The following is a 27,732-nucleotide window of genomic DNA, read 5'->3' as shown; positions in this document are numbered from 1 at the left end:
GGAAGGCCGTTCTTGAGTGTGTTCTGGTCTGTCGGTGAGGTGCGTTCTGTGGTGTGGTGGTCGCCTGTTTTATTACCCTGAGATTGCCCCGTCAGTCGCGCCGCAGTGTTCTCCGAGCACCCACCATGGAGCTGTCAGCCGATTCCAAAAATAAAGGCATGGAAGAGGGAAATGTGCTTCTTGCCTCTAACTTGCAAGTTTACTGAGGAGACAGCGCAGAGGCACAGTTAAAGTAAAACAAAACACAAATACACATGAGCGTTTTGGATCTGGGCGGTGTTCTCAGCACTTCCCCGCTGCTCCCAGATGCACCGTCGTGCCCTCCCCGGGAAAGGCATCTCATAGGTAGACCCTGTCTTTAAGGCCGCTCCTGGGATTCGGGAGGGATTGGCCTCTCCTCCTCCCCATCATTCATCACGTTACCCCTTTACTATGTGGCCTACATCTTCTTTCGGGGCATTTGAGGTGATGGGAAGATTGGCCATAAGGAAAAACGAGGCGACATTTAAAAACCAAAACTTACGTGTGTGGGAGGCCAGGCCTCACTCAAGGAGGTTTTTCCCTGTTCCTTCGTGCTGTGTAGTCACCTCACAACGTAAAGTAAGCCCTGCACCACTGTCACCATCCCTCGTGCTCCTGAGGGCACTGGGCTCAGCGAGGTCGTGCTTGCAGCAGAGGGTCCGGGGGCCTCCAAGTCACCAGTGAGCCCTCCTCGCTCACGGCGGGAGAGCAGTCTGCGCTCTTGGGGACCTCAGCAAGGACCGTGGGCCCCAACACCTGCAGGCTGTGGCTTCCCATGGGGCCTGGGTCCCCTCACGGCCTCGCAGCTGGGTTCCCCTGGCTATTCGGAGAGAGAGAGAGAGAACCAAGTGGAGGTCTATCTCCTTCCGGGACCCAGCTCTGAAGTTCCATGACCATCAGGTTTCCTGCAATTCTTTCGTTAGGGGCAAGTCACTCCCTCGAGCCTGTTGGAGAGGAGGGAAGTGAGGTACCAGCCCTCGCTGGGAGAGGGAGACAAAAATCTGTGGATGCACTGGCAAACCACCGCAGAGATTTTCCAACTAACTTCACTCTGGTTCAAAGAAATCGGTTATCCCAGACAGGGCCCAAGGAAGGCGTGCATGCTCTGAGTCTGGGAAGGAAAAAGAAGAGGTAAGGCTGGGACAGGCAGGGCTGACTGGAGAGCAAAGCTGGAGAGAGAGTCTGGACGATCAGGGGCCGGGGCCCTGCCTCTGACCTGTGGTTGTCTGTGACCAGGCCTCCCTCCCTGCTTCTGGAGCAGCCCTACTTTCCTCACCTTTAACCAGGGGGGATCGAGACAGGTGAGTTCTCGGGTCTCCTGAGCTCCCACTGTTGTGGGTCCATCGTTCGGGGACTAGTGTCTTTTTTTTGTAACCTCCAACCCCCTTGGACCCTAGTCCCTCATGCCGACCTTCCTGTGCCCAGCGACACAGGCAGACAGCCCTCTGCTCCCCAGCGCGCGCACTGGGGGTGTGCAGAGCCCGGGACAGAGCGGGAGATGGGGGAAGGCATGGGGGCTGGGTGGGGAAATGCTCGGGGTCAGGCTGGTGGAAGTCAGGGTGGCAGGGACCTATCTAAATGAAGAACCAGGGATTGCCGGAGCTCAGTGAGGCCAGGTGAGCTGCCCAAGGACTCAGCAGGCCCAGGGGTACTGGGTCACAGGTCTTTCTGCGTCTGGAAAAGGCTTTGCCTTCACTATGTATTTCTTCTCCTTCTTCCTCCTGCTAATCGCGTGAAGGCATTAGATCGGATGTCCTGAGCGCTTCTGATCTAGACCGTGACACAGATGATGCCGCACAGTCAGGGTTCTTTGCTCTATTCTGTCCCTGGGGAGGGGGGAGTGTCTTCGATGGCAGGGACATCATTCAGCATCGTCTCCCCTCCAGAGAGCGACAGCTACCTGGCTTTCTCCTCACTTCAGGGACAGAGGTTGTCCTGTTGTTTCCAATTTATAACCCGGGGAGTGAGGAGTAGGTGGGGAGCGACGTGTGCTTCTAACCAAGGCAGGGGGACCCGGGCTCGCTGTCTCGCCGCCTCTGGGCTGGGAGGGTCACCTCGGGTCCTGCATGTGACTGCTCACAGATGTGGCCATTCGGGGCCTCTGGCTGAGCACTGCTGGCTGCACTTTGAGAAGCACGAGCCTGGGCTTCCCAGGGGCAGGACGCGAGTGAGGAAGACTTCAGTAAATCTTTGGGACCCAGACAACCGGGGCTGGCTGGTGTGTCAGTGGACACGGGCGCACGCGTGTGTGTGTGTGTGTGTGTGTGTGTGTGTGTGTGTGTGTGTGTTTGGGGGCCCATCTCTTGCCAAAACCAGGCTCATTTCTGCATATTTGTTTGCTGAGTATTAAACACTCCGAAGATAACTCTTGCGATTTGTTGAATCTGAAATGAAAATGAGTCAGCACAGAGGAAAAACAAGCCCGAAGACCCCGAATGGCCCCTGAATGAAAATACACAGCCCTGAAGCGAGTGGGCTTCTCCCCCCTGCCCCCCTCCCCGCCCCCAGGTCGGAATCTTACACACACAGATGCCAGTACCAGGCACAGCTGTGTGCACCAGGCCCCCTGCGTCTGCTCCGGCCTGACCTGGGGACTTGATCTCTGTGCCCTTCCCACCCCTGCCTGTCCGAGCCCCTCCCTTTCCTGCGGGAAAGGCCTGTCCTTAGGTGGAGGGGCGCAGGCTGGAGGCTCTAGATAATTTTCTGGGAGGGCAGGCACTTCCTCTCAGACCTTATCACAGGCTCAGCGGGAAGATGTCCGCAGGAAATCTGTGACTTTTTATTCCTCCCGCCGCCGCTCCAAGGGGTGGTCATCTCACATTGCCTCTAGCTTTTGGATCTGGGAAGACACTGTCTGGGGAGAGGCCCGTCTGCCAAAGCACATGCTCCTCGCTTCCCACCCAGGCCCTGTTCCCGCAAACTCTGTTATGAACTGGATTGAAGTTGTACGGAATCATGTTTTGAATGTACCAGAGGGATTTGCCGTTCAAGGGAACCCAGCCTTGTGGAAAGTGGAGAGCTATTCTGTAACGTGGAGCCTCAGCCAGCGATTTATGAGCTCAGTAAGTAGTCGGAACATTGCTGTGCGCTGAATGTTAGCTTCATCCTACGCGGTGGAAACTTGTTATTCAAAGGTATAACAGTGTGGTGCAAAGAATTATTCTGTAATGTGGATAACATTTCATGACTGATGAGCTTGGCAAGTTTAGGCACTTCTTAAAGTGGGGTGTACCTCTAGTGCTGCTTCAGAGAAAAAGATGGTTTGTGCTAATATTCAGACTTGGGGGAAGAAGGTAGCTTGACTGTCTGAAAGTTAGGGTCCCTCCAAAGGCGCTTGGAAGGAACAGAGGCGCTCAAAGTTTCCATCCAGTTCAGGCAAGAGGTCCCAAGGGTTGCCTGCTCTCACTACCTTGCCACAGAGTGGAAATGATGGTGCTTCCCCCTCCCCCCAATATATGAAGTTACCTATGCTAGCTACATTTCTAAAATTATTTCTCTTTATGTCTCAATATGTGTCATATCTATCTATCACCTATCTATCATCTATCATGTGTATTGAATTCCATAGTAAAAGAAGGGACAAGCCATAGGGCTCATGTTTCAGAGCCCTGAAAGGCTGTTGCTTGATCTGTATGGAGTAAGAGACTTGACCTTACCACTCACCCTTCCTCACTCAGCAGCCCAAAGGCATTTCAGACCCCTCTCCTCTGTGCTCTCTCCTCGCATACCACCATGTTTGGACCCTAGAATAGAGCCTGTTACTAGGGATACAGTCTGACCTTTCAAGGTGGCTGGAGAAGAGGACTGTGTTTGTCCCTAGGTGTGTCTGACCCGGAGCTGTGGGTGAGCTGGGACTGACCAGCGGCAAGCCCTCCCTGGGAGCACAAACTCTCTGTGGGACAGGATCGTGTCAGGCAGAATGTGCTGAAGACTTGCTTTTTCACCACGATGTGACCCTGACTATGTTTCAGGAAGAGACTTTTGGAAATTCATGCAATTAGTGAGATAGCTTGTAAGAAGTTTGACCTTCTAGATTCTTGTGTGTTTTATTCTTGCTGATTTCTAGTCATGGCTGCTATACTTCCATTCACCTTCCACTTACTTCCGGGTTGTCCTGATGGCTTTTGCCCACAGCCTGTGCAGATTCAGGTGTGGGCAGACCTGACACGGAGAGCCAACGGTCTCCCATCAGGCCTGGGGAGTCCTGAGCCATGGCTCCCTCTGGAGGCAGTCTGGAGTGTTCATCCCGCTTGGCTAGGGGAGGGGGTTTTGACTGGGAGGAGGAAGTGGGTTCTTCATTAGAAGGGACACATTCTCTCTGAGCTACATATCCATTGATATCTTTTGGAAAATACTGGGCCATGAGCGGGTCAAGTGACTCAGGTCCTTACTTTCCTACTTTATAAAGGGAGATGGTAATCTTTCTCCACAGGGTTATTGTAAGGCTCAGTAATAATGATGCATTTATTAGCACCTACTGAAGTGCAAGAGTTCTAAAAACACCAAGTAAGGTATAAGCAGCAATTCTCAACAGGTTTTTTTTTTGCTTCTACTTTATTCATGTGCAAGATATACTGATCAAGAATTCTGCTCCTTGCTACAAATGATTGGTCAGACACAAGATGATTTCCCCACCTACCTCGGACCTCCAGGATATACATGGTTTGGTTGGAAAGCACCCTCCAAATTCTGATAGACTGCCCCCGGGAAATTGCTTTTTGTCAGAAAAAACAATATATAAGACATTAAAAAGGAGCATATTTTCCATGTTAAGAATCAAAACATGACCAAAAAGGCTAGAGTTTCCTTTTGATCACCATTCCCAGTCTCCTCTGCCAAGATATCCAGTCATTGAGAGACTTACTGTTATCAGTACTGTCTCCTGAGGGGCCTCACTCTGTCTCTAGTTACCTCTTATTTGAGCACTGGAGTGAGCACAAGAGTGAAGCTTGTTATTAGCATGGGGTTTATCCTTCTAGAGCTTCTGTGTATATATAAATGTGTATGAGTGTGTATGTGTGCGCTTACCCATAAAGATACACAGTGTGCTTTATGTAAATCTTGTAACCTGTTGGTTCATCCAAAAACATGTCGTGAACACGTAACCATGTAATTACTGCCTATATTCTTTAGGATTTTGATAGAATTCTGTCTCACGTTGAGGTCTTTAATCCATTTCGAGTTTATCTTTGTGTATGGTATAAGAGAATGGTTGAGTTTCATTCTTCTACACATAGCTGTCCAATTTTCCCAGCACCATTTATTAAAGAGACTGTCTTTTTTCCAGTGTACGTTCTTTCCTGCTTTGTCGAAGATGAGTTGACCATAGAGTTGAGGGTCCATATCTGGGCTCTCTACTGTGTTCCAATGGTCTATGTGTCTGTTTCTGTGCCAGTACCATGCTGTCTTGGTGATCAAAGCTTTGTAGTAAAGCTTGAAATCAGGCAATGTGATGCCCCCAGTTTTGTTTTTCTTTTCAACATTTCCTTAGCAATCTGGGGTCTCTTCTGGTTCCATACAAATGTTAGGATTGTTTGTTCCAGCTCTTTGAAAAATGCTGGTGAAATTTTGATTGGGATGACATTGAAAGTATAGATGGTATAGGCAGTATAGACATTTTAACAATGTTTATTCTTCCAATCCATGAGCATGGAATGGTCTTTCATCTTTTTGTGTCTTCTTCAATTTCTTTCAGAGTGTTCTGTAGTTCCTCGAGTACAGATCCTTTACCTCTTTGGTTAGGTTTATTCCCATGTATCTTATGGTTCTTGATGCTATAGTAAATGAAATCAATTCTCTAATTTCCCTTTCTGTATTTTCATTGTTAGTGTGTTAAGAAGCAACTGATTTCTGTACATTGATTTTGTATCCTGCCACATTACTGAATTGCTATATGAGTTCTAGTAGTTTGGGGGTGGAGTCTTTTGGATTTTCCATATAAAGTATCATGTCATCTGGGAAGAGAGAGTTTGACTTCTTTTCCAATTTGAACACCTTTTATTTCTTTTTGTTGTCTGATTGCTGTTGCTAGGACTTCTAGTACTATGTTGAAAAACAGTGGCAAGAGTGGACATCCTTTGGAAATAGAGGGTATCATGCTTAGCGAAATAAGTCAATGGGAGAAAGACAACTATCATATGATCTCTTTGATATGGGGAATTGGAGATGTAACGTGGGAGGTTTGGGGAGTAGGAAAAGAATAAATGAAACAAGATGGGATCGGGAGGGAGACAAATCATAAGAGACTCTTAATCTCACAAAACAAACTGAGGGTTGCCGGGGTGGGAGTGGTAGGGAGAGGGTGGTGGGGTTATGGTCATTGGGGAGGGTATGTGCTATGATGAGTGCTGTGAAGTGTGTAAACCTAATGATTCATAGACCTGTACCCCTGGGACTAATAATATATTATATGTTTTAAAAAATTAAAAAATTATTTAAAAAAAAAAAAAAGAATGGACATCCTTGTCATGTTCCTGATCTCAAAGGGAAGGCTGTCAGCTTTTCCCTATTGAGGATGATATTTGCTGGTTTTTCATGGATAGATTTTATGAAGTTGAGGAGTGTCCCCTCTATCCCTATACTTTGAATTGTTTTAATCAGGAATGGATGTTGTATTTTGTCAAATGCTTTTTCTGCATCAATTGAGAGGACCATATAGTTCTTTTCTCTTCTCTTATTGATTTGTTCTATCACATTGATGAATGTGGATGCCAAGATTCTCAACAAGATCCTAGCTAATAGGATCCAACAGTACATTAAAAAGAGTATCCACCATGACCAGGTTATTCATGGGATGCAAGGGTGGTTCAACATTCACTAACCATGAAATTATACAGATCATGCTTTTAGAGTCTCAGATAGTATTTCACAGTAGAAATATATCATAGTCTCTAGTATTCTCCTATTCATAGAAATTTCCCCAAGTTTTTGTTATTTAAAAAAAAATTGTGTCAACGTTGTCTTCACATCCTTGAGAACACATTTCTCTCTCTCTCTCTCTCTCTCTCTTTGATACTAGCCCTCCTGACAGGTGTGGAATGATACCTCATTGTGGTTTTTTATTTGTATTTCCCTGGTGATTAGTGATGTTATACTTTTTTTTTTCTTTTGGTCATATAGCTGTTGGCCATTTGTCTTCTTTGCAGAGATGTCTACTCAAGTCCTTAACCCATTTTAAAATTTGGTTATTAATCCCTTACCAGATGTATGGTTTAAAAATATTTTCTTCCATTGTAAAGGTTGCCTTTCACTCCATTGAAGGTTTCCTTTGCTGCGCAGAAGCTTCTTAGTTTGGTATACTCTTGCTTGCTTATTTTTGTTGTTGTTGCCTGTGCTTTTGGTGTCATATCTGTGAATCATTGCCAAGACCAATGTCATGAAGCTTTTCTTCCCATGTTTTCTCCCATGTTCAGAGCTTACCTTCAACTCTTCAATCCATTTTGAGTTGATCTTTGTGTGTGGTGTAAGATAATGGCCCAATTCCAGTCCTTTACATGTGGGTATCTGCTTTTCTTAATACCATTTTTTGAAGACACTATCCTTTCCCCAGTGTGTATTCATGGCACCCTTCTTGAAGATAAGTTGTCTACAGCCATTATGGAAACCAGTATGGAATTTCCTTTAAAAATTTAAAAATAGAACTACCGTATAATTCAGCAATCCTACTTCTGGCTATTTTTTCAGAAGAATTGAAATCATGATCTTGAAGAGGCATTAGCAATCCCACACTCATTGTGGTACTGTTCACAATAGCTAAGATGTGGAGACAATCTAGGTATCTACCCATACATGAGTGAATAAAAAATGTGGCATAAACACACAATGGAATATCATTCAACCTTTAAAAAGGACATTCTTTATTATGCAACAACACTGATAAACCTTTAGGACATTAGGCTAAATGAAATAAACCAGTCACAGAAGGACAAATACTGCATAATTCTACTATAGTAAGGATCTAAAATAGTCAAATTTGGGACACCTGGGTGGCTCAGTTGGTTGGGCGGCTGCCTTCGGCTTGGGTCATGATCCCGGTGTCCTGGGATTGGGTCCCGCATCGGGCTCCTTGCTCGACGGGGAGACTGCTTCTCTCTCTGTCTCTGCTTGCCACTCTGCATGTGCTTGCTATCACTCTCTCTCTCTCTGACAAATAAATAAATTAAAAAATATATTTAAAAAATAAAATAGAATAGTCACATTTATCTAATGGAAGAGTGGAATGGTGGCTACCAGGGAAATGGGGAGCTACTAATCAATAGGCATAAAATTAAGATTAAACAAGATGAATAAATTCTAGAAATCTGATGTACAACTTCGTACCTACACTCAAAATAATATATTGAATACTAAAAGCTTTTAAGAATAGATCTCATGTTTAGTATTCTTACCACAATGAAATAAAGTAAAATTTTAAAAATATTGCAAAGCACTTCTTTGTGCATACCTCATTGTGCAGATACATAAGTCTTTCTCTAGGGTAACTAATAATAAGTGGAATATATGGATCATAGGATATTACTTTGTTACAAAATGTCAAATATCTATGTTAGCCTGTTGCTTGTCTCTTAAGCATATGATGCTTTTGGTCTCAAAGACCTGTAGCATTTTGATGGAGATTTTTGTCTTTCTTTTTTTGTTTTTGGATTTTGTTTTCTGTCTCATTTGTGCAGGCCTTCCTTACAAATGTTTCTAACAAATGTTCCTATACTTTCTTGAACTACTTTAAGAGTTCTACTTCTACATTATGGGCTTTCTCTTTTCTATATGAGTTATGGATATATTTTTACTTGTTTCTGAGTTAAAATGAACTGTTCCACTGATTTTAAATACCCCTTGTATAGTAGGTTCCCATTTACATGTGAGTCTTTTCTGGGTCCCTATTCTCTTTGTTGTTCTCTTTATGTATTTCTGTGCCAACCCCATACTCGGGGCTTTCCCAGCCACCTTATCTGAAGTAGCCCTCATTCACTCTCTACCACCTAACCCCACTGTATTTTCTTCATGGCACACACATCTCTTTAGAATTCTTATTTATTTACTTGTTTGCTTGTAGATTACATGCTCCATGAGGACAGCTCCAAACTGCCTTTTTTAGCATGTGGAGTAGCACCCATAGACATTTAGAGAATAGTTACTGGAGGAGGAATGAAAGAACACCTTCGACTAGGGATATTTGCAGTTTGAGCTTTATTTTCAAAACTTCAATAAATTGTCAAAGGAATTTGTACTATTGACCAAAAAAATGGATACAGAAGGGCCTTTCTACCTCCCTGAAGTTCTTCCATGTATGTTTGTGGGTTTTGTTCACATGTCATATGGTTTAAATATGGAACCCTTGGAAAAACTCACTCAAGGGGGCAGAAAAGGGTGATGTATGCTTATCGTAAACCTTGGGTGCACTTCTTTTTAGAGAATGGAATTTAGTATGGCTGGATGTAGTCACTGAATAACATGGTTCAAGGCAATCATTAATTCACGCTGCAAATATTTATCCAGCACCCTGGTGGGTGTTGAAAAAGCAATGGCGAGTAGAATAAACATGGAACTTATGGCAGGAGGGGGTGGAGAAGACCCTAATGAGACATGACAGCAATGAACACATAATTAGAGGCTAGGATCATTTCTATGCAGAAAAATAATAAGATTTTAGTGCATGTAACAAGAGGGCCAGAGAGGCCATGGAGGAAGTGACTATTGAACAGAGGTTTGATCCAGATGAAGAGAGCGTGAAGCGTTTTGGCAGAGGTCCTGCGGCATGTAGCTCTGGTGATGTTGGCAGAGGCCAGATCAAAGGAGAGTGCAGTATGATGACAAAGACAAAACAAACAACAGAACCTGTGTGGATATGGGAGTAATACAAACCCTGGGTTCACATGAGTTTTGGCACCTGTCAACTGTGTAACCAGTTTTAACCTCGTCCTCCTCAGTTACCTTGCTGATGAAAACTAACCTCATTGGGTCACCTGCATATTACATGAGAGTCTTCGGCACAGGTTAGAGATCTGTGGTGTGGTTAGAGCACTTTGTTCTTCTGTGTTTGTTAGCTGCCAACACCTCACTTTACAGCAAGCAAAGCAGAAATGATCACTTGCTTTGTAGATTCACAGCCTGAAACCAAGGAACAGTTTCCAAAAGGAAATTCAGTCTAATTTTTTTGAGCATCCCATGAGTTCTGCTTCATTCAGTTAAAAACCATTTTTGAGTCCCTGCTTTGTACAAAATAGAAAGTACTCTTTTGGAGATAGAAGAATGAGCTGTTTTGAAGGTAATGACTCCATGGATCACTTTGTAACTGTGTAATAGAGGACGTAATAGAGGCAAAATTGGTGTGTATTTTAGTGAAGGGAGTGAGGTGTAAGAGACAGTCCTCGTAGAAGGAAATCCTGGGGAAGGTTCTAAAGGGGAGGAAACTTATGGCCCACAACTCCTGAGAAAGGTGCCATAAGAGAGAATTATAGGACTCCTCTACAAAGGGAGAAGGTGGTTAGCTAAGGCAGGGTTTGCACGGCCAAATGGTTGCATGTAAGGAGCTTGGGTCCTTGTGGAAGGACATCATGGATCATGGCATGGGCAGTGCTGGTTTACAGCCATGACCAATGTCTCCAAGATCTGCCCATGTGTTTCTTTCTTTGGGCATATTAGTCTGGGGACTCATTTATGGAAACACAGTGTTCCTGCTGCTGACAGTGATGCAGCACACCAAGACACATATTTTAGCCCATCCAAATCATGCCATGAAACCATGCTTATCATCCTTCTGAGGTCTGTGGATCACCCACCCCTTATCTTCACCATTAGCCGACTTTGATCTTGTGTGTTTGATTAGTTTTTGTTCAATCCTTTTTGGGCATCTGAACATCTGCCTTTTTTTTTTTTTTACCACTTTTTTTGAGGAGAGCAGGTCTGAGTTCTGCCTAGAAAACATCATAGAAAGCTTCTGTTTCACCGAAAGGCGTCTTGGCTCCATTAGCAGATTATTTACTCTATTCCCATTACAGCCCATTATAATCCTACTCAGCCTTCAAGACCCTGATCAGATCAGATTTCTCCATGAAATCAACCCAGTTGAATGGAATTTTGTCTCCCTTTATAATTATGCATTATTTATAATAGTAGATCCAATGTTTGGTTGATGATTAGTGTTACCTGGTGGAAACTTTTGAATAAAATTTTTATTCTAGAACAGTTTTATACTTACAGAATCAATACAAAGATAGTGCCGAGAATTCCTGTCTACCCAATACCAAGTTTCTCCTATTATTAACATCTTACATTAGTACAGTACCTTTGCTACAGTGAAAGAGCCAATGTTGATATACTATTATTAACTTTTTTTTTTAAAGATTTTATTCATTCACTTGACAGACAGAAATCACAAGTAGGCAGAGAGAGCGAGGAGGAAGCAGGCTCCCCGCTGAGCAGAGAGCCCGACGCGGGGCTCGATCCCAGGACCCTGGGACCATGACCCGAGCTGAAGGCAGAGGCTTTAACCCACTGAGCCACCCAGGCGCCCCTTAACTTTTTTTTTTTTTGTCAGAGAGAGTGAGCACAGGCAGACAGAGGGGCAGGCAGTGGGAGAGGGAGAAGCAGGCTTCTTGCTGAGCAAGGAGCCCAATGTGGGACTCGATCCCAGGATGCTGGGATCATGACCTGAGCCAAAGGCAGCCACTTAACCACTGAGCCACTCAGGTGTCCCTATTATTAACTATTATTAACTAAAATCTATACTTCATTCACATGTCCTCAGTTTTCCCCTGATGTCCTTTATCTGTTCAATGATCATCACCCAAGATGCCCTTACATGTGGTTGTTATGTCTCCTTAGGCTCCCTTAGCTGGGGCAGTTTCTTGGGACTTTCTTGTCTCTTGTGATCTTGACAGGTTGGGGGATGACTCAATAGGAATTCTGTAGAGTGTCCCTAAATTGGGATGGGTCTGATGTTTTTCTCATGATTATACAGAGGTAATGAGTTTTTAGCAGGAAGACCATGGAGGCTAAGTGCCATTCTCATCATATCATATCATATCATATCATATCATATCAAGGAGATGTAGTATCAATATGACTTATCAAAGGTGAGATTAACCTCAATCACCTGGCTTGAGGTAGTGTTCATCAAGTTTCTCTACTGAAAAATTCACTGAAAAGGCCACTGTGTGCCATTCACCCTAAGGGGTGAGGTTATTTGCCGCCTCTTTAAGAGCAGAGTGTCTGCATAAATCATTTAGAATTCTTTTGAATGGGAAATTTTTCTTTTCTCCCCCATTTGTTTATTCAATCACTTATTTATATCAACATGGACTTGCAGATATTTATCTTATTATACCTTGAGTTATAGTCCAATGGTACTTGGTTTATTTTGTCACATTATTTCAGCTTTGGCCACTGGGAACTCTTTCAAGTGTTTCCTGTGTCCCTTTGGTACATCCCAATCATTTTTGGGGTATATACTTTCTCAATTTCTGTCACTAAAAGATTCTGTATGTGTTATGACCCAGGGGTCAGATCAGCCACTTCTCCAGGGAGCTTTGATTCCATTTACTGGAAAATAGTATTCAAAACCAAGGTGGCGGCACCAGACTTATTTGTTGCTATTGTGGTATCTGGCTTCTAGCCCCTCTAGAGACACATGTGTATATACTAACCTGTAATTATGCTATATCTTTAAATGCTCCATATGTAACTGTATGTATCTCTATTAAGCCGAACTTGAGTTCAAACTAATGTCTCAACTCTAAACCCTTACCACATAGGTCATTTGGGGAAATTTAAAGATAGAGAATCCCAGGCACCTCCCACTCCAGAGCCAGTATATCAGGATAAATACTTACCTTAGATCTTTTGAAAGGCAAACACATTAACATCACTGACTATTTTTCTTGGTTTAATATTGGAATGAGTATCAAAGTTATGAAAACTTCATGAATTTAAGTTTTAGTTTATCACCATTCACAATTTGGATAAGTATGTATCTTAGCAAAACTTTGTTACCTGCCTATAATTTTTATAATTTTAATTCCATGATCTAATAAGAGTTTGGAAATTCTTACATTATGTGATCATTGAATGTCCCACCTGATTCTCAGGCTATGATTTGAAGTCCCAGATACAGAAATAAAGACTCTAAGAACAACAAATATAATCATGCAAATTGTATTCATCAATGTTGATAGTATTTATCTCACTCATTTCCTCTCCTTTCTCTTGTTTTCTCACCTTTTTTGGTGGGCTCCAGGCTCCAGTTCCAGCACCATCTTCTGAGCTGACCCCCGTTCCCAGGATGCCCTTGGTGCTGCTCCTGCTGCTGCCCCTCTTGAGTTCTGCGAAAGCTCAGGTTAATCCAGGTAAGACAGCCATTGCTCAGCCACATGCTAGAAGACCAGCTGGATATTCAAGTCAATCAGTGTTCATCTTGGGAAAGGCCCTGCCAAGGGTATCCACAGGGATTTTTTTTCCCCTCCCCTTTCTTTCATCTCTTTTCTTTTCTTTTTCTTTCTTTCTTTCTTTCTTTCTTTCTTTCTTTCTTTCTTTCTTTCTTTCTTTCTTCTTCTCTCTCTCTTTCCTTCCTTCCTTTCTTTCTTTCTTTTTCTCTTTCCTCCCCCTTTCCTTTCCTTCTTTTTCCTTCCTTCCTTCCTCTCTCTCCCTCCCTTCCTTCCCTTTCCTTCCTTCCCTCGTGTCTTTCTTTTCTTTTCCTTCCTTCCTTCCCTTTTTTCCTTCCTTCCTCCGTCCCTCCCTTCCTCCTTTACTCCCTTCCTTCCTTTTACTTTCAAGATGAAACATGTCCAAAGCAGAATCAGAAACCAAAGTCCTGTATCTGTATAACATCTTAACTATTGTGAAAGGGCTCCTGATATCAAGTAGAGTGGAGTGAATGGGAATTAAAAAAAAAAAAAAAAAAGGAAATGGAAGAAGTAGCCATTTGCTTCTGCATCTTCTAGGAAATAGAAGGAGAGAACTTCATAGGTGCCTTCTAGAACCTCTGTAGGTTGGGTTTCCAGTTATTTTTCGCTGGTTCAGGCCTGTGTTTTATTGGATGTCATGTTGTGCTTTTGGGACCCTGGTCTTGCAGGATCTTGGCAGTCTCTCCTAGCCAGTGTGGCCATACTCAAAAATAGATGTGTGAAGAGAAATCTTTTTGTTTTCCCCAATTTTTAAAAATTAGATGTCTATTTTAACTTTACATTGATGTAAGTGATTTTATCACTTGTCTATTACACAACAGTGCCTCTTAACAACCTGTGTGGTGCTGGTGATTTAGTCTGGGCTTGGTTGAACTATTGTTCTGATCTCTGGGTTCATGCACATATCTGGGAATCGGCTGGTTATTGGTTCATCTAGGATGCCCTTGGCTCCGACGACTGGGCACATTGGCAGTGCTCTTCTCCAGCAGACTAGCGTGGGTATGTTTTCATGGAAATTGCACAGGAACAAGAGCGGAAGCAGAAACATGTGGCATTTTTCAGGATTTCATTGGCGTGGCCACGCCCAGAGTCAGAGTGGGCAGGCGTAAAGAGTTACCTGAGGAAGATCTGGGTATAGGGAAGGGGGACGGACTGCTGTCCATTTTTCATGTACACACAAATGTAAATATAGGAAAATACCCATAGTGTAAGTGCTCAGTGGGATGAATTTTACAAATGGAATACATCCATTAGCAGGATCCAGGTTAAGAAACAGAATTTCACCAGACTTCAGAGGCTCTGCTCCTTTCTAGCCACTTCTCCCCACCCTCACCCCAAGCTAATTGTTATCCTGCTTTCTAACAATATAGGTTAATTTTGTCTGTTTTTTTACTTTGTGTAAGTGGAAGCAGATGATGCCTAAATGTGCTTTTGTGTCTGTCGTCTTTCATTCAGTGTGGTGTTGGTGATGGTCTTCTGTAGGGTTGCTTAGAATTGGCAGCTGTGGTGTTGGTGATGGTCTTCTGTAGGGTTGCATGGAGTCGGCAGCTGTTTGTTTTCATTATATAACATTACTTTGTGTGACTATTTTATTTATCCAGTCTTCTGTGGTTGGGAATTGGGATCGTTTCCAGTTTGCATTCATTATGAGTAAATCTGCCATAATCATTCTCGTAAAGGTCTTTGGTTGAAGTATGTGCGCAGCCTTTTGGGGGTAGACCCCTAGAAGTGGAATTGCTGGGTTATATGTCACATGCAATATGCTTTTCTACATACTGCCAAAGAGTTTTCCATAGGGCTTTCACCCATTTGCCCCTCCACAGTCGTGTTGGAGAGTTCCACTCACTGCGTGCTATATTTGGATTTTTTAGAACGTTTTATTTTGTCCTTTTCCTATAACATGAGGGTACATTGTGAACATTCTCATCCTCTTCCCCTCACAAGAATTCCCTCTTCATGGGATATTCTTCATACCTGAAAAGGAAGATCAAAGATTTATTGGTTTAATAAACGCACTCTCTTACTACTTTCTTGTAATGATCTTTCTTGGTACATCTGAACTCAGATCTGAACTCGGCCTTACCATTCTTTCATTTTTCACCTCTGTGTTCCTTTGTGCCCTGTTGAAGTGTGGTTGCCTACTGCTCCATGTAACAAGCCCAATGTCACCTGCCTGATTGGCTCTCCAAGGAAGAGTCGCTATATGTGCGCATAATGGTAGAAAGTTTTGGTGCCAGACACATTCACAGAGACTGGAATGACATGAGGGCATTTCCATGGATACACCTAAACAGATAGCCATCTGTTTGGAGAACACTGCTGTAGCCCTCTGACAGGAAATGAGCTGTTTGAAGACAGCAAACAGTTATCTTTAGAGCATTTTCTTCCTATGCCTGCTTTCAACTATTTCTGTTGCTCTTTCTACCACAGAAAAAAGAAATAAAGTTCTTGATTTGCAAAGCTCTTTATAGAAATATAACATGTTTGAGTTGATGAACTAATCCTTCTCTTGTCCATGCCTTCTATTTTATCAAGGTAAGCTGGAGACAAGCAGTGGGAAAATGTAATCCATGTTAAAGGCTATGGTCACAAGGTTTGAGGTTCATGGAGTCCTAGGGCATGCACACTGATGAACACAGGGTAGGTAGGTATATAATAATACGTGTGCTTATGGATTTCTGGATGACTTTCTAGAAGTCCTTATTGATGTCTCTTCAAAGATGGAAATTCTTGGCCAGCTAAGTTTTCTCCATAGGTTGGTCAATGGTGTAAGTAGATGGCAACTTGGACTTAAGTCAGGAGAACTGGGTCATAAACAGATCTGCTATAGAGCCAATTGTTAAAATATTGACACATATTTTAATATATTATTTTATATAAAATATTGGCTGGCAAATAGTAACTGGATTAAGCATCAGACTTAACCAATAATATAATTAATCTCAAACAAGTTCATTCATTTAAGCCCACTTTGGAGACTTCATCATGACTGCTGGCATCACCGCGGAGGCTGAGGAGTGGTGCTAGGGTGATAATGGGTAGTAGGTTGTGACATGATGGCAGGGGGCTGTCAGCCTCCTGCTGTACAGCACCAGAGCTCTGACAATGGCAGCAAAGTAGGTGATGGGGCAGGTGGCCATGGTGGCATTTCTGGTAGTGGCAGTGTTGAAGGTACCATTATAGGCAGTAGAGGCTGGGTCCCCATGGGAAATGCTGAGCTATAGGCCTACAACCCGGTTCTAAAGTGTGGGCAGTGTGCTGAGCCATCTTCTAGTTCTAACAGTGCAGCAGGAACCAGGTCCCAGTGACTTTTGATTCCATTGGGAAGCCACTGAAAAAGTCTGAGGCAGTTTCCTCTGTCAAAATCCTGGCTCAGGTGTATCAGTTAGCTGTGGCATCTCAACAATGACAAACAATCATACCAACACTTTCTGAAAAGCATTTCTACAAATCAACAGATGACTTGGATGTTATTAGGACATTCTGGTGAATGATTTGCAGCTCACTTAGAAAATACTATTTAATGCACTTAATAAGCTATTTTGAGGAAAAACCTGGTTAGGATCCTGGCTTGGTCTTAAATCAGCTATATGACACATAGCATACCATTGTACTTCTCTTCACACTTCCTTAATCCTTTCACCTGTAATGAGATAAAGTTGGATTAGAGGATCTGTGAGAGCCTTTCTGTCAGAAACTTACCATGCTTTTATTGTGTGGGAGCTTTAGTGCCTGTATTGGAAGATGTGGATGGGCTTTGGGCTTGGAAGCAGGTGCTCTGATCTTGCATGGCTGTCCTTTGTAAGAAAATCCACTTGTCCCCAACTTCCTGGCACCTCTCAGACTCAGGGATTTAAAATCTGAACTTCAAGACAACCTTGCCTTGGAGGTGAAGCACAAAGAAGATAGCTGATAAAAATTTATTAAAATATAAACCGTAATATTTATATTAATAATATTTATATTATTAATATTATAATTATATTAATTATAATATAATATATTATGTTTATATTAAAACCCTCATGACAGGTTGGGTACAGAAAACCTGCCCCAGTCTGCCCTGCAGGAGTTTCATAGTACTAGAAGCCTTTTGCAGGGCTTTTATTCTCTGGAGGTGGGTCCAAGAAGAAGTCTTTCAAGAAGAGGGAATAGCGTACACAGTGGCTGGAAGGCAAGGAGAGGTACACATGGGCTGCCTAGTGGAGGGTACTGAGTGAGGGACCCAAAGGGCAGCTTTTCTATCCTCTTGCAGGTCCTTGGGTCAAGTTTCCCCTCCTTCCCAGCTTGGGCTGGGCTACAGGACTTAAGTGGAAAGCTTGGGAGTACCTCCAAGAGATAGGGAAGTTTTGGCCCTTCGCAATGAAGCATAATACTCTGGGCTGGAGTGGTTGTTTGATCAGCCACCAAGGTCAGACTCCTCCAGGCTTCTCCTTCTCCTTCGATGATCAGAATCTTGTGGATTTCTAGGTAGGAGGGTGGGTAGAAGTGACCTGATTGCCTTGGACACAGAGCCTGTGGGTCTGAGGTCCTAAAGACCCACCCTACCAACCAGATAATTGCTATATGTGAAGAGCACAGGGGTGATTGGTCCCAACCTCTGACTTGGCCTGTGACAACTGCTTTTACTTGGAAAAGGGAGAAACAGCTCTTTTCCCTAACAGGCCACCCTGCCACTAGGGCTCCATGGTGTGGAGCCAGGGCAGGGCAGAGCTGGGGCTTCCTGTTTCCATTCCACACTTTCCCCTCATAGGAAGCAGGCAACTTACTAGCAGTTCAGAGCCCTGGGGTAGGAGAATCCTCCTTCGGTGTCTAGAATGTTCTACTTTCAGGGGAGGGGCAAAGACTTTAGCGGGTTGGGATTTTGGGAGCAGGAATTCTTCTCCTATAGATTCCACATTTGTTTTAGGTTCATCACTGTGGTTTTATTATTTCCAGCATCCCTCCTACCTTGCAGTGAGTTCTTCAGGTCCAGGCAACTAGCATCCTAGGCTATTTGTATTGCAATAGACCATAATAATATCCAAGTCCCTCTTCCTCATTTTATAGGTAAAGGAAGCTGTGTCAAAGGGGGTGAGTGGTTTGTCCATGAGCACACATCTAGCTAATTGTAAAGCAGGAACCCATGACTCCCGTCTCCTGGCCCCAAGTTCGTTCCACTAAAACCACCCAGCCCCATGAGGGAACCAGTAAGGAAAGGACCTTTCATGGTTTCCTTTTTGTGATTGCCAGTGTGTGTTCATGGGGGTGAGAGGTTACTGGCGTTGGAGGCACCACCTGAAGTGGAAGAATGGAAGAAGACTAACAGGATCATACAGGGCTCCTTCTGGGAGTCTTGGTCTCATTCACATGCCCGACAAGCAAGGCTGGAGCTAGAAGCCCTTCAGGACTAACTCAGCTTCAAAAAGAAACTGAAGCACTAGAAATGCACTGGCTCCCTTCTGCACAGGTTCTCCCCTTCTCCTCACCCCCTTGTCTCCCACCAAAGCTGATACATGTTAAGTTATGTACACACATTTCCAAATTGGAGAATCATTTTTGCTTCCTTGGGTTCTCATCATTCATGTCCCCAGAGACATGTGAGAGGGTTTGTGGGGCCTCATCTAATGAGACTGTAGTACTAGTTTCAGGTTTCTGAAACCAGACCTGAGGTACTAGTGCTGTGCCTGTGTGTGGGGGTGTGTGTATATGTGTGTGTGTGTGTGTGTGTGTGTGTGAAAGAGAGAGAGAGAGAGAGAGAGATTGGTTGCTTGCTTTATTCTGCTTGAGCAGAGCCCTAGAGGGAGATAAAAAGGCTAGGAAGAGACCTCCCTGCTTGCATTTCTCTTAAGCAAGCAATGCCTGATGCTGCCCAGATTGGCTCTTTCTTGCTTGTGTGTTTGTCTGTCAAGTCTAGCTTAAGGGTGGCCTTTGATATCCTTCCTGCCAGTAAAAGGATCTTTCTCTGGGGACAACAGAGACTCATCTGCCCCTCAAATATCCTTGGTTGTGCCAAATAGGAAAAAGAGAACACAGAGTCCAAAGGAGAGTACCAACTAATATCCAGTGAGCACTTACTGTAGTCCTGGTGCCATTCTAAGTGGGTGTCAGCAAATTTAATCTTCATAATAATTTATGGGATATAATCTTAGGTAGTATTATTGTTCCAGTTTTAGAAAGAAGAAAGTGAGGCCCAGACACGTTAGGTAACTCATTCAAGATTACAGAGCTAGCTAAGGGGCAGAGCGAGGATATAGCCCAAGCGTACTCTTGACCTCTGTGCTTTACTGCCTCCTGGAGTGTCAGACTTCACAGAATGTTCATACGCTACCCAACTAGGTCAGGTCTCCAGTGTCCTGTTGGTTGAAATACTGAAGGTGTGAGCACGAGCTGGACATGAAGGCATTTGTGAGGCTAGGTGAAAAGAGGAAAGGAGAACATTTGAGCTTAAGGAAAGGCACAGAGCACAAATAGAAAAGTAAGAATATGGAGATGTTTGTCATCGAGTGCTCATGAGGGCAAAAGTAAGGTTAGGGTGGTACCCAGAGCAGCAACCACATAATTGTGGGATCCTCAATATGTGACAGGTGCTTTCTGATTACAGGCTTTGTCTTTACCCTGTGATAACAAAATGCTATGCCATGTCCGTCCTCCCAGGATGCAGGTTCTTTCCACTACCCGCCCCCAACAGTTAGATTCCTTATTTTACTTTTTAATAAATTTATATCCCCTTCACCGATTTCTCCCACCCTCTACCCCATGCCTCAGGCAACCACCAATCTGTTCTCTATATCCGTGAGCTTGTTTTTTTTTTGTTTATTTGTTTTTTGTTTTTTTAGATTCTGCATATAAGAGATCATAGAGTATTTGTCTCTCTCTGTCTGACTTATTTCACTTTGTGTAATGCCTTTTGGTTTTATTCATGTTGTCACAAATGGCAGAATTTCCTTCTTTCTCATGACTATGATTCTGTTGTGTGATATATCATAATTGCTTCATCCATTCACCCATTGATAGACACTTTGGTTGTTTCTGTATCTCTTATAAATAATGCCACAGTAAACATGGGGGTGCATACTCACTAGTTCAAAAAGATTTTTGAATTAGTGTTTTCACTGTCTTCAGATTGTCCAAAAGTAGAATTTCTGGGTCACATGGTACTCCTTTTTTATTTTTTTTAAGATTTTATTTATTTATTTGAGAGAAAGAGTGCATGCATGAGAAAGCAAGCAGGAGGCAGTGCAGGGTTACATGAGGAGAGAGCAGAGGGAGAGGGAGAAGCAGGTGCCCCTCTGAGGGGGGAGCCTGACCTGGGGCTTGATCCTAGGACCCTGGGATCATGACATGAGCTGAAGGAAGATACTTAACCAACTGAGCACCAGGAGTTCCCATGGTAGTTCTTTTTTTTTTTTTTTTTAAAGATTTTTTTTTTTTTTTTAAAGAGAGAAATTTCAAGTACACTGAGAGGCAGGCAGAGAGAGAGAGAGAGAAGGAAGCAGGCTCCCTGCTGAGCAGAGAGCCCGATGCGGGACTCGATCCCAGGACCCTGAGATCATGACCTGAGCCGAAGGCAGCGGCTTAACCCACTGAGCCACCCAGGCGCCCCCTTTTTTTTTTTTTTTTAAGATTTTATTTACTTATTTGAGAGAGCATGAGGAAGCATGGGGAACAACAGAGGGAGAGGGAGAAATAGATTTCCCAGTGAGCAGGAAGCTGGATGCAACACTCAGTCCCAGGACCCCGAGATCATAACCTGAGCTGAAGGCAGATGCTTAACAGACTGAACTACCCTGGTGTCCCCATAGCAGTTCTATTCTTAATGTTTTGAGGGAACTCCACATTTGGTTCCTTTGTTGTAAACTAACTGACCATGTATATGTGGATCTATTTCTAAGCTCTTTATTCCATTGATCTATATGTCTTTTATGCCAATACTGTTTTAATTACTATAGCTTTGTAATGTATCTTGCAGATGAGGAGCATGATGCCTTCAGCTTTGTTCTTTTTTTCTCAAGGTCACTTTGACTATTCAGAGCCTTTTGTGGTTTCATACAAGTCTTAGGATTATTTGTTCTATCTCTTTGAAAAACAAAGGGGATTTGGGATTTTGATAGGGATTGCATTGAATCTGTAGATTTCTTGGAGTAATATGGACATTTCAACAATATTGATTCTTTCATCCAAAAGCATGGAATATATTTCTATTTATTTGTATCTTCTTTGATTTCTTTTATTAATGTCTTATAGTTTTTGGTATACAGGTCTCTCACCTGCTTGTTTAAATGGTTTCTAGGTATTTTATTATTTTTTTTAAATTTTTTATTTTTTATAAACATATATTTTTATCCCCCGGGGTACAGGTCTATGAATCACCAGGTTTACACACTTCACAGCACTCACCAAAGCACATACCCTCCCCAATGTCCATAATCCCACCCCCTTCTCCCAAACCCCCTCCCCCCAGCAACCCTCAGTTTGTTTTGTGAGATTATTATTTTTATATAATTATAAAGGAATTATTTTCTTTATTTCTCTTTCTGATACTTCATTTTTAGTGTATAGAAATGCAATGGATTTTTTATGTATTGATTTTATATCCTGTAACCAGAAAGAAGATTCCTGTTGCTATCATGTTTTTTTAAAGGCTTTATTTACTTATTTGAAAGAGAGAGAGCATGAGCACAGGGAAGGACAGAGAGCGAAGATCTCAAGCCGACTCTGCATTGAGCATGGAGCCCAACAAGCCCAACATGGGCTTGATCTCACAACTCTGAGATCATGCATGACCTGAGCTGAAACCAAGAGTTAGATGTTTAACCAACTGAGCCACCCAGGTGCTCCTTGCTATGGTATTTCAACAAATCTGAGACCAAGATGTTCTAAGACATAGATGGGCAGTAAGCCCTCCTGAGTCCTCTGTCTAGATTGTTCCCCAGATTGGTGGCTCCTCTTGACCCTGAGGTTTCATGACAGATAGTGTGCAGAGTGAGTGCTGACACAGAGTGTTATGCTGATGTGGTTGATGAATAGACCATGGCAATGGAAATCAGGAGACCTAGAGTCTGGGTCCAGCTCTGTCACTATCTAGTTTTGTGACTTCAGGTGAAACTCTGTATCTCACTTTGCTCACTTATAAAACAGGCAGAATTAACTCTACTCTCTACACTTCACATGGCTACTCTAGGGGGCCCAAATGAGATAAGTGAAGTTAATGGGCTCTGGAAAGTTATATGCAAATATTGAGGGTTGTGATTTGTTACTTTTGGAAGAAAAGGAAAATAAAATAAACCAAATACCATAAAACAATGGCTTCTATTTAGCAGATGCTGGGGGAGGAAAGAGAAAAAGAGTTCATTAGTGACCATTATGGTCCATTGTGGTTTCCAAGAAAGACTCAAGTTACCTTTGGGAATTGGGGATTCTAACAACCCTGAATTCTGGCCATCAAACTCCAAGGGAACACAGGGCCCTGTACCCAGCCGAGCTTATCCATGGCAGTGTATTTTTCTGGGGGAGAATAGTGCGATTGTTGACTTAGCTTTTGGTCCTAGCCAGCAGGCCTCTGAAGAGCATGGATGTGGCAAGATAGGCCTCCCAGCAATTTTTGTGGTTTGGATGCATACACAGTAAAGTAAAGTAAAAGTTAAGACATTCAAAACAGTGAGGTTGGGGCGCCTGGGTGGCTCAGTCATTAAGTTTCTGCCTTTGGCTCAGGTCATGATCCCAGGTTCCTGGGATCCATTCCCACATCAGGCCCCCTGCTCAGCAGGAAGCCTGCTTCTCCCTCTCCCTCTCCCCCTGCTTGTGTTCCTCCTCTCATTGTCTCTCTCTCTCTCTGTCAAATAAATAAAATCTTAAAACAAAATAAAACAAAACAAACAACAACAAAAACCAACGAGGTTTTGGGGGGCTTAAGGAGGTGGTGATGAGTTGTTTAAAAATATGCAATTCCCCCCCACCCCCACCCCTGCGTGTCACAGATGTTATGACTTTGGTCTTCGTTTTATTTGGGATGGCAATGATCTCTTACGTATTCACAAGCAACACCAATCCTTGGCTTATGCAGGCAATCAACAGAAACTTGAGGAGTAAGGAGAAGGCGGGAAGGAAGTAAGTCAAGGGTACCCCAGGCTTTTCTCTATTTTTCTGCAAAAAAAAAAAAAAGTCCAAATTATGCCATTTGAGACTTGATTTCACAAAGATATGAGGAACCTGAGAAGGAGTTCATTGGAAGATCATCTCTTTGAAGGATAGGGATGCTAAGTACAGAGAGAGTGAGCCAGAGGTAGGATGAGAGACCAAAGCTCTAGCTATAGCTGCTAGGGGTCAGCCTCCTGGTAGTAGAGGTCCAGCCTCTGGTATCAGGGGTCCAGCCTTCTGGTATCTGAGGGCCGGGGGAGCTACAGCCTATGCAGAGAGAGAGCAGCCCCTATGCCTTTCCCCAAATGCTAACAGTCTCCCTGCTTTGGCCTAGCAGCAGAGCATTTTAGTGCTTGTAAATGGAGGGAAACGTGCTTTAATTTACACAAATATGTGTAAGGCTCTTACTTTTGGCATTATGGGAGAGGAATTCAGTCTTTTGGGTGCCATAGCCTTTATTCAAGATATCAGGCCAAGCAATGAATTATATTTTCTATGGATAAAGCCTGGTTAATGTAAGAAATGATTCATCCTGGCATTGGAGAAGCCCTGGCTATCGGGGTAGGGCAGATCTACCTTGGGAAAGCGGTCATTTAAATTCATTTGGCATTCAGTAGGTTAGACCAATATTTAGGACTTTGTTGGGGCTTTTCTTATTGAGAAACTTGCTCACTAGTGATAGATAGCTATGCTTTTGGCATATGTGCTCAGGAAGAAAAATGCTGTTAGCTGGTGAGATCCCTGGTCTTGTTCAAGGGCTCTGGGATTTTGCTCCCTGGGAACATTCCGCCTGTGCAAAGCCCAGAGCCAGCCCTCTATCCCTGCTCCAAACTGAGGACTGGCTAAATGTGGCTGCAGGAGTTACAGGGCCTCTCGGATTCGCCCTTCTCTGAAGTCCTAGTCCCCTGTGCTCACAATCTCTTTGGAAAAACAGCTGCTTTTATATTCTGCTCATTTTTAACTTTTTTAACCTCAGGCAGCCAGCAGGTGCTTTCAAATAGATGCTTTATGAATTTTATCTATGTCTTCCAGATATGCTCAGGGGGAGCACTGGCTACTGCAAGCTACTCCATCCCACCTGGAAACAGAACAAAAAAGTTCCGTTGCCATTGTGATTCATGTTAACTCATTATCTTGTGCTCTTTGCGTTGGCTCCTGGGAAGTTCAGAGCCAAGTTTGAGAGGCCCATCACCAGCAAAGGTCTAGATCCACATGTAATATATTTCTGATATTCACCTTGGCTCTCTGGCTTATCTTATTGTCGCTATCCTCTTTCCCATTAGCATACCTTTGTTCGTTGGTTTGTTTGTTTATTATCTTACACAATTTTGGAAGCCAATTCCAATCTTTGTTTTAGAATGAGTCAGAGTCAAAATACCTAAAAAATACATCACATCCAACCTTTGTTATTACTGGTCTAAGCTTTACTCTAAACCATACAAAGTACTTGATATATGTTAACTCCTATTTCCTGACAGCATTCCTATAAACAAATATTATTATTACCATTAAGCTGAGAGGTTGAAAGTGAAGTAATCCTCCTAAGACCATAAAACCTCGAAATTGCTTAAGAAGAGTGAATGTAATGTTTAAAACAAATAATCCCCTCTCTTCCTCTTTCTGGATGTCGTTCCTGGAGCCCGATTCTATTTCATGAAGCCCTTTGTATTCATTGTGTTAAATCTCTGTAACAACCGTCTTGGTCATATTATTAATGATGAGGAGATTCGGGTTCAGAGAGGTTTAGTAACTTGTCTTGGAGTCCCATGATCTGGAAGCAGTGGACTCCAGTTTTCAGCTTCCAGACCATGTCCTGGTTTTCTTCTCAATTCCTGGCCTTCATGGCAACCCTGCTGTCCCTTCAACTCACCTCCTCGTGGGAGAGAGGGACATACGATTTCACTGTGAAGCCTTCACTGACTTTGTGAGCCTGGATGAAGAATATTTCTCGGCAGACTCTCACTTTATTACCCTGGAGTCCCATACAGCCTGGGGACCCCTCTTCTGCAATAACTGTTTCTGGGAAGTATTTTGGGCTTCTAGGAAAGCTGCAATTTGAAAGGACTAATCCTAAGGGGAATTTCAACTTCAGCAAAAAGGGTGTTGGCAAAATAGCCCCCTGTATCTTGAAGAACCCAGATAATCTTCCTTGAGTCCTAGCAGCATCCCATTGTGCAGATTTACCTGAATAGTGAGCCAGTCTGCAGTAGCCTCCAGTGTGGAGCTTGTGGCGAGCAGTGACCCAAGCAACAGCTTCTTTAATGGGGGACCATCTTGTCCTTTCTGGAATTGGAAGAATTCTATCAAGGTAGCCAAGGGTTGAAGAAAGAGGAACCAGGGATCAGGAGACCTGAATGTCAGTCCTCATTACACTCTTAGCAGTACATCCTTGAGTAAGTCAGTTCACTTTGGTGGGTAGGGGGCTCAGAGTTTCTCATATTTAACATGGAGCCATTGGAAGGGTTGGTTCCTGAAATTCCTTCCTGGGTTTAAAGTTTATGATTGCAGATGTTTTTTTAGACCATAGATTGCCTTGGGTCCCCTGGTTGACCCCAGTAACCCTGCTCCCAGTCAGTCTCATCTTCCCAGTGTCCAGTGAGGCCCAGGTGTCAGCTCACCATGCCCCAGGCCTCACATGTGCTCTGTGTGTGTGTGTGTGTGTGTGTGTGTTCCTGGAAGCGGCATATAGGACACTCATTGATGGGTAAGCCCGTGGTCTGGAGCTAGCAGTGAGATGGTAAACATCACGGAACAAGCAGCCCTTTCAGGCTTTCCACCTTGGCAGCATGGTGTGAAAATAATTCTTGGGAAGCTGGGGCCAGTGGCAGCTGCATCTCCTCAGCCTGCCTGCCAGGCACTACCAGCACTCAGGACAGATCGAGCTCTGCCTGGGCATGTGGGCAGCCGGCGCTGGTAGTTTTCCACTCTGGGAAACTGGAAAGTGAATTGGCTTCTCTGGCCAGGAGATTGGCGGGTAGTGGAAGCATCAAGAACCACCAAGACAACTCAGCAGGCAAAATCAGGACACATTTCTGTGCTGCTGGATCTCTTGCTTCTCTTACTGTTCTCTGCCTTTTCATGCTCCCCTGTCTTTCATAATGTGGAGTACAGAGACAGATGGAGGGGCTCTGACAAAAAATGAAGTGGGCTTGGGGAAAGGCAAGGGGGACTGACATTTAGGACTTGGCATTCTGTGTCTTTGCTATTGGCTGGGATCCCTTCCACAGAAGGAGTTTACCAAAAATAGGCATACTCAATAGGAAAACCACAGTGGTACTGCTGAGAAGTGCCACGTTGGTTGCTCTGGGCCAAGGCTTATCCCGGTTCCAAAGACCCACTAGGATGCGAAAGGCCATCCAAGATCAGCTTGTCTATTTTCCTATGCCCTTTCTCTGAGGCCCCTGGGGATACTGATTCACCAAGAAACTTTGCCTAATGGCTGCTTTTCTAGCTCTTATCTCTGAATTCTCTATCCTTATCCTTATATTCTTTGGTCCCAACATCTAGACCTCCAGGCCCACTGCCATTGCCTAAAGAAGGTTTATGATACCAGTGGCTTAGAGCCTTGTTCTGGCATTGAGCTGGGGATCCTCATCAAGGCATATGGTGGGATTCCCACCTCTTTTCCTCATCTTCTGTGCTTCTTGTCACCAACACTTGGGATCCCTCCTTAATACAGCTTGTTGGACAGTTATCCAGTGTCCATTGACTAATATCCTTGCCAGAGCTGCTCTTCCTCTCATGCAAATGGCCACAAAGCCCTTGAAACAGCATCCTTACTGCTTGCTGTTGTTTGGAGATGGTTGAGAAAGAATCATGTCTGGAGACATGAACCAGTCACAGCAGCTGTCCTCTAGAGTTCAACCCATGTGAATTCTCCTTCGTTCAGTCTTGCATCCACCCATCCACCCACCCATCCATCCACCCACCCACCCATCCACCCATCTATCCACCCACCCACCCATCCACCCACCCATCCACCCATCCACCCATCCGCCCACCAATCCATCCACCCGCCCACCCATCCACCCATCCATCCACCCATCCATCCACCCATCCACCCATCCACCCAACCACCCATCCACCCACCCGCCCATCCATCCACCCGCCCACCCACCCACCCATCCATCCACCCATCCATCTACCCACCCATCCACCCATCCACCCATACATCCACCCACCCATCCACCCA

General features: G+C 43.9%; 1 protein-coding gene across 3 annotated transcripts in view; it reads left to right on the top strand.

The window, feature by feature from the left end:
- Positions 1-27,732, top strand: part of DDR2 (discoidin domain receptor tyrosine kinase 2) — a 149,314-nt gene that overhangs the window by 75,010 nt on the left and 46,572 nt on the right. For 2 of the 3 annotated variants that reach the window (XM_059413424.1, XM_059413425.1), the window contains one exon: positions 13,256-13,364. In XM_059413424.1, the coding sequence (XP_059269407.1) occupies positions 13,256-13,364 (109 nt within the window). Of the gene's footprint in view, positions 1-2,793; positions 3,084-13,255; positions 13,365-27,732 lie in introns of those variants that run through there. The other variant, XM_059413423.1, reaches the window with a different exon arrangement.

Source organism: Mustela nigripes, chromosome 10 (genome assembly GCF_022355385.1).
Source record: "Mustela nigripes isolate SB6536 chromosome 10, MUSNIG.SB6536, whole genome shotgun sequence".
In the NCBI taxonomy this organism is placed as follows: Eukaryota; Metazoa; Chordata; class Mammalia; order Carnivora; family Mustelidae; genus Mustela; species Mustela nigripes.
This window is presented reverse-complemented; position numbering and strand designations above follow the sequence as displayed.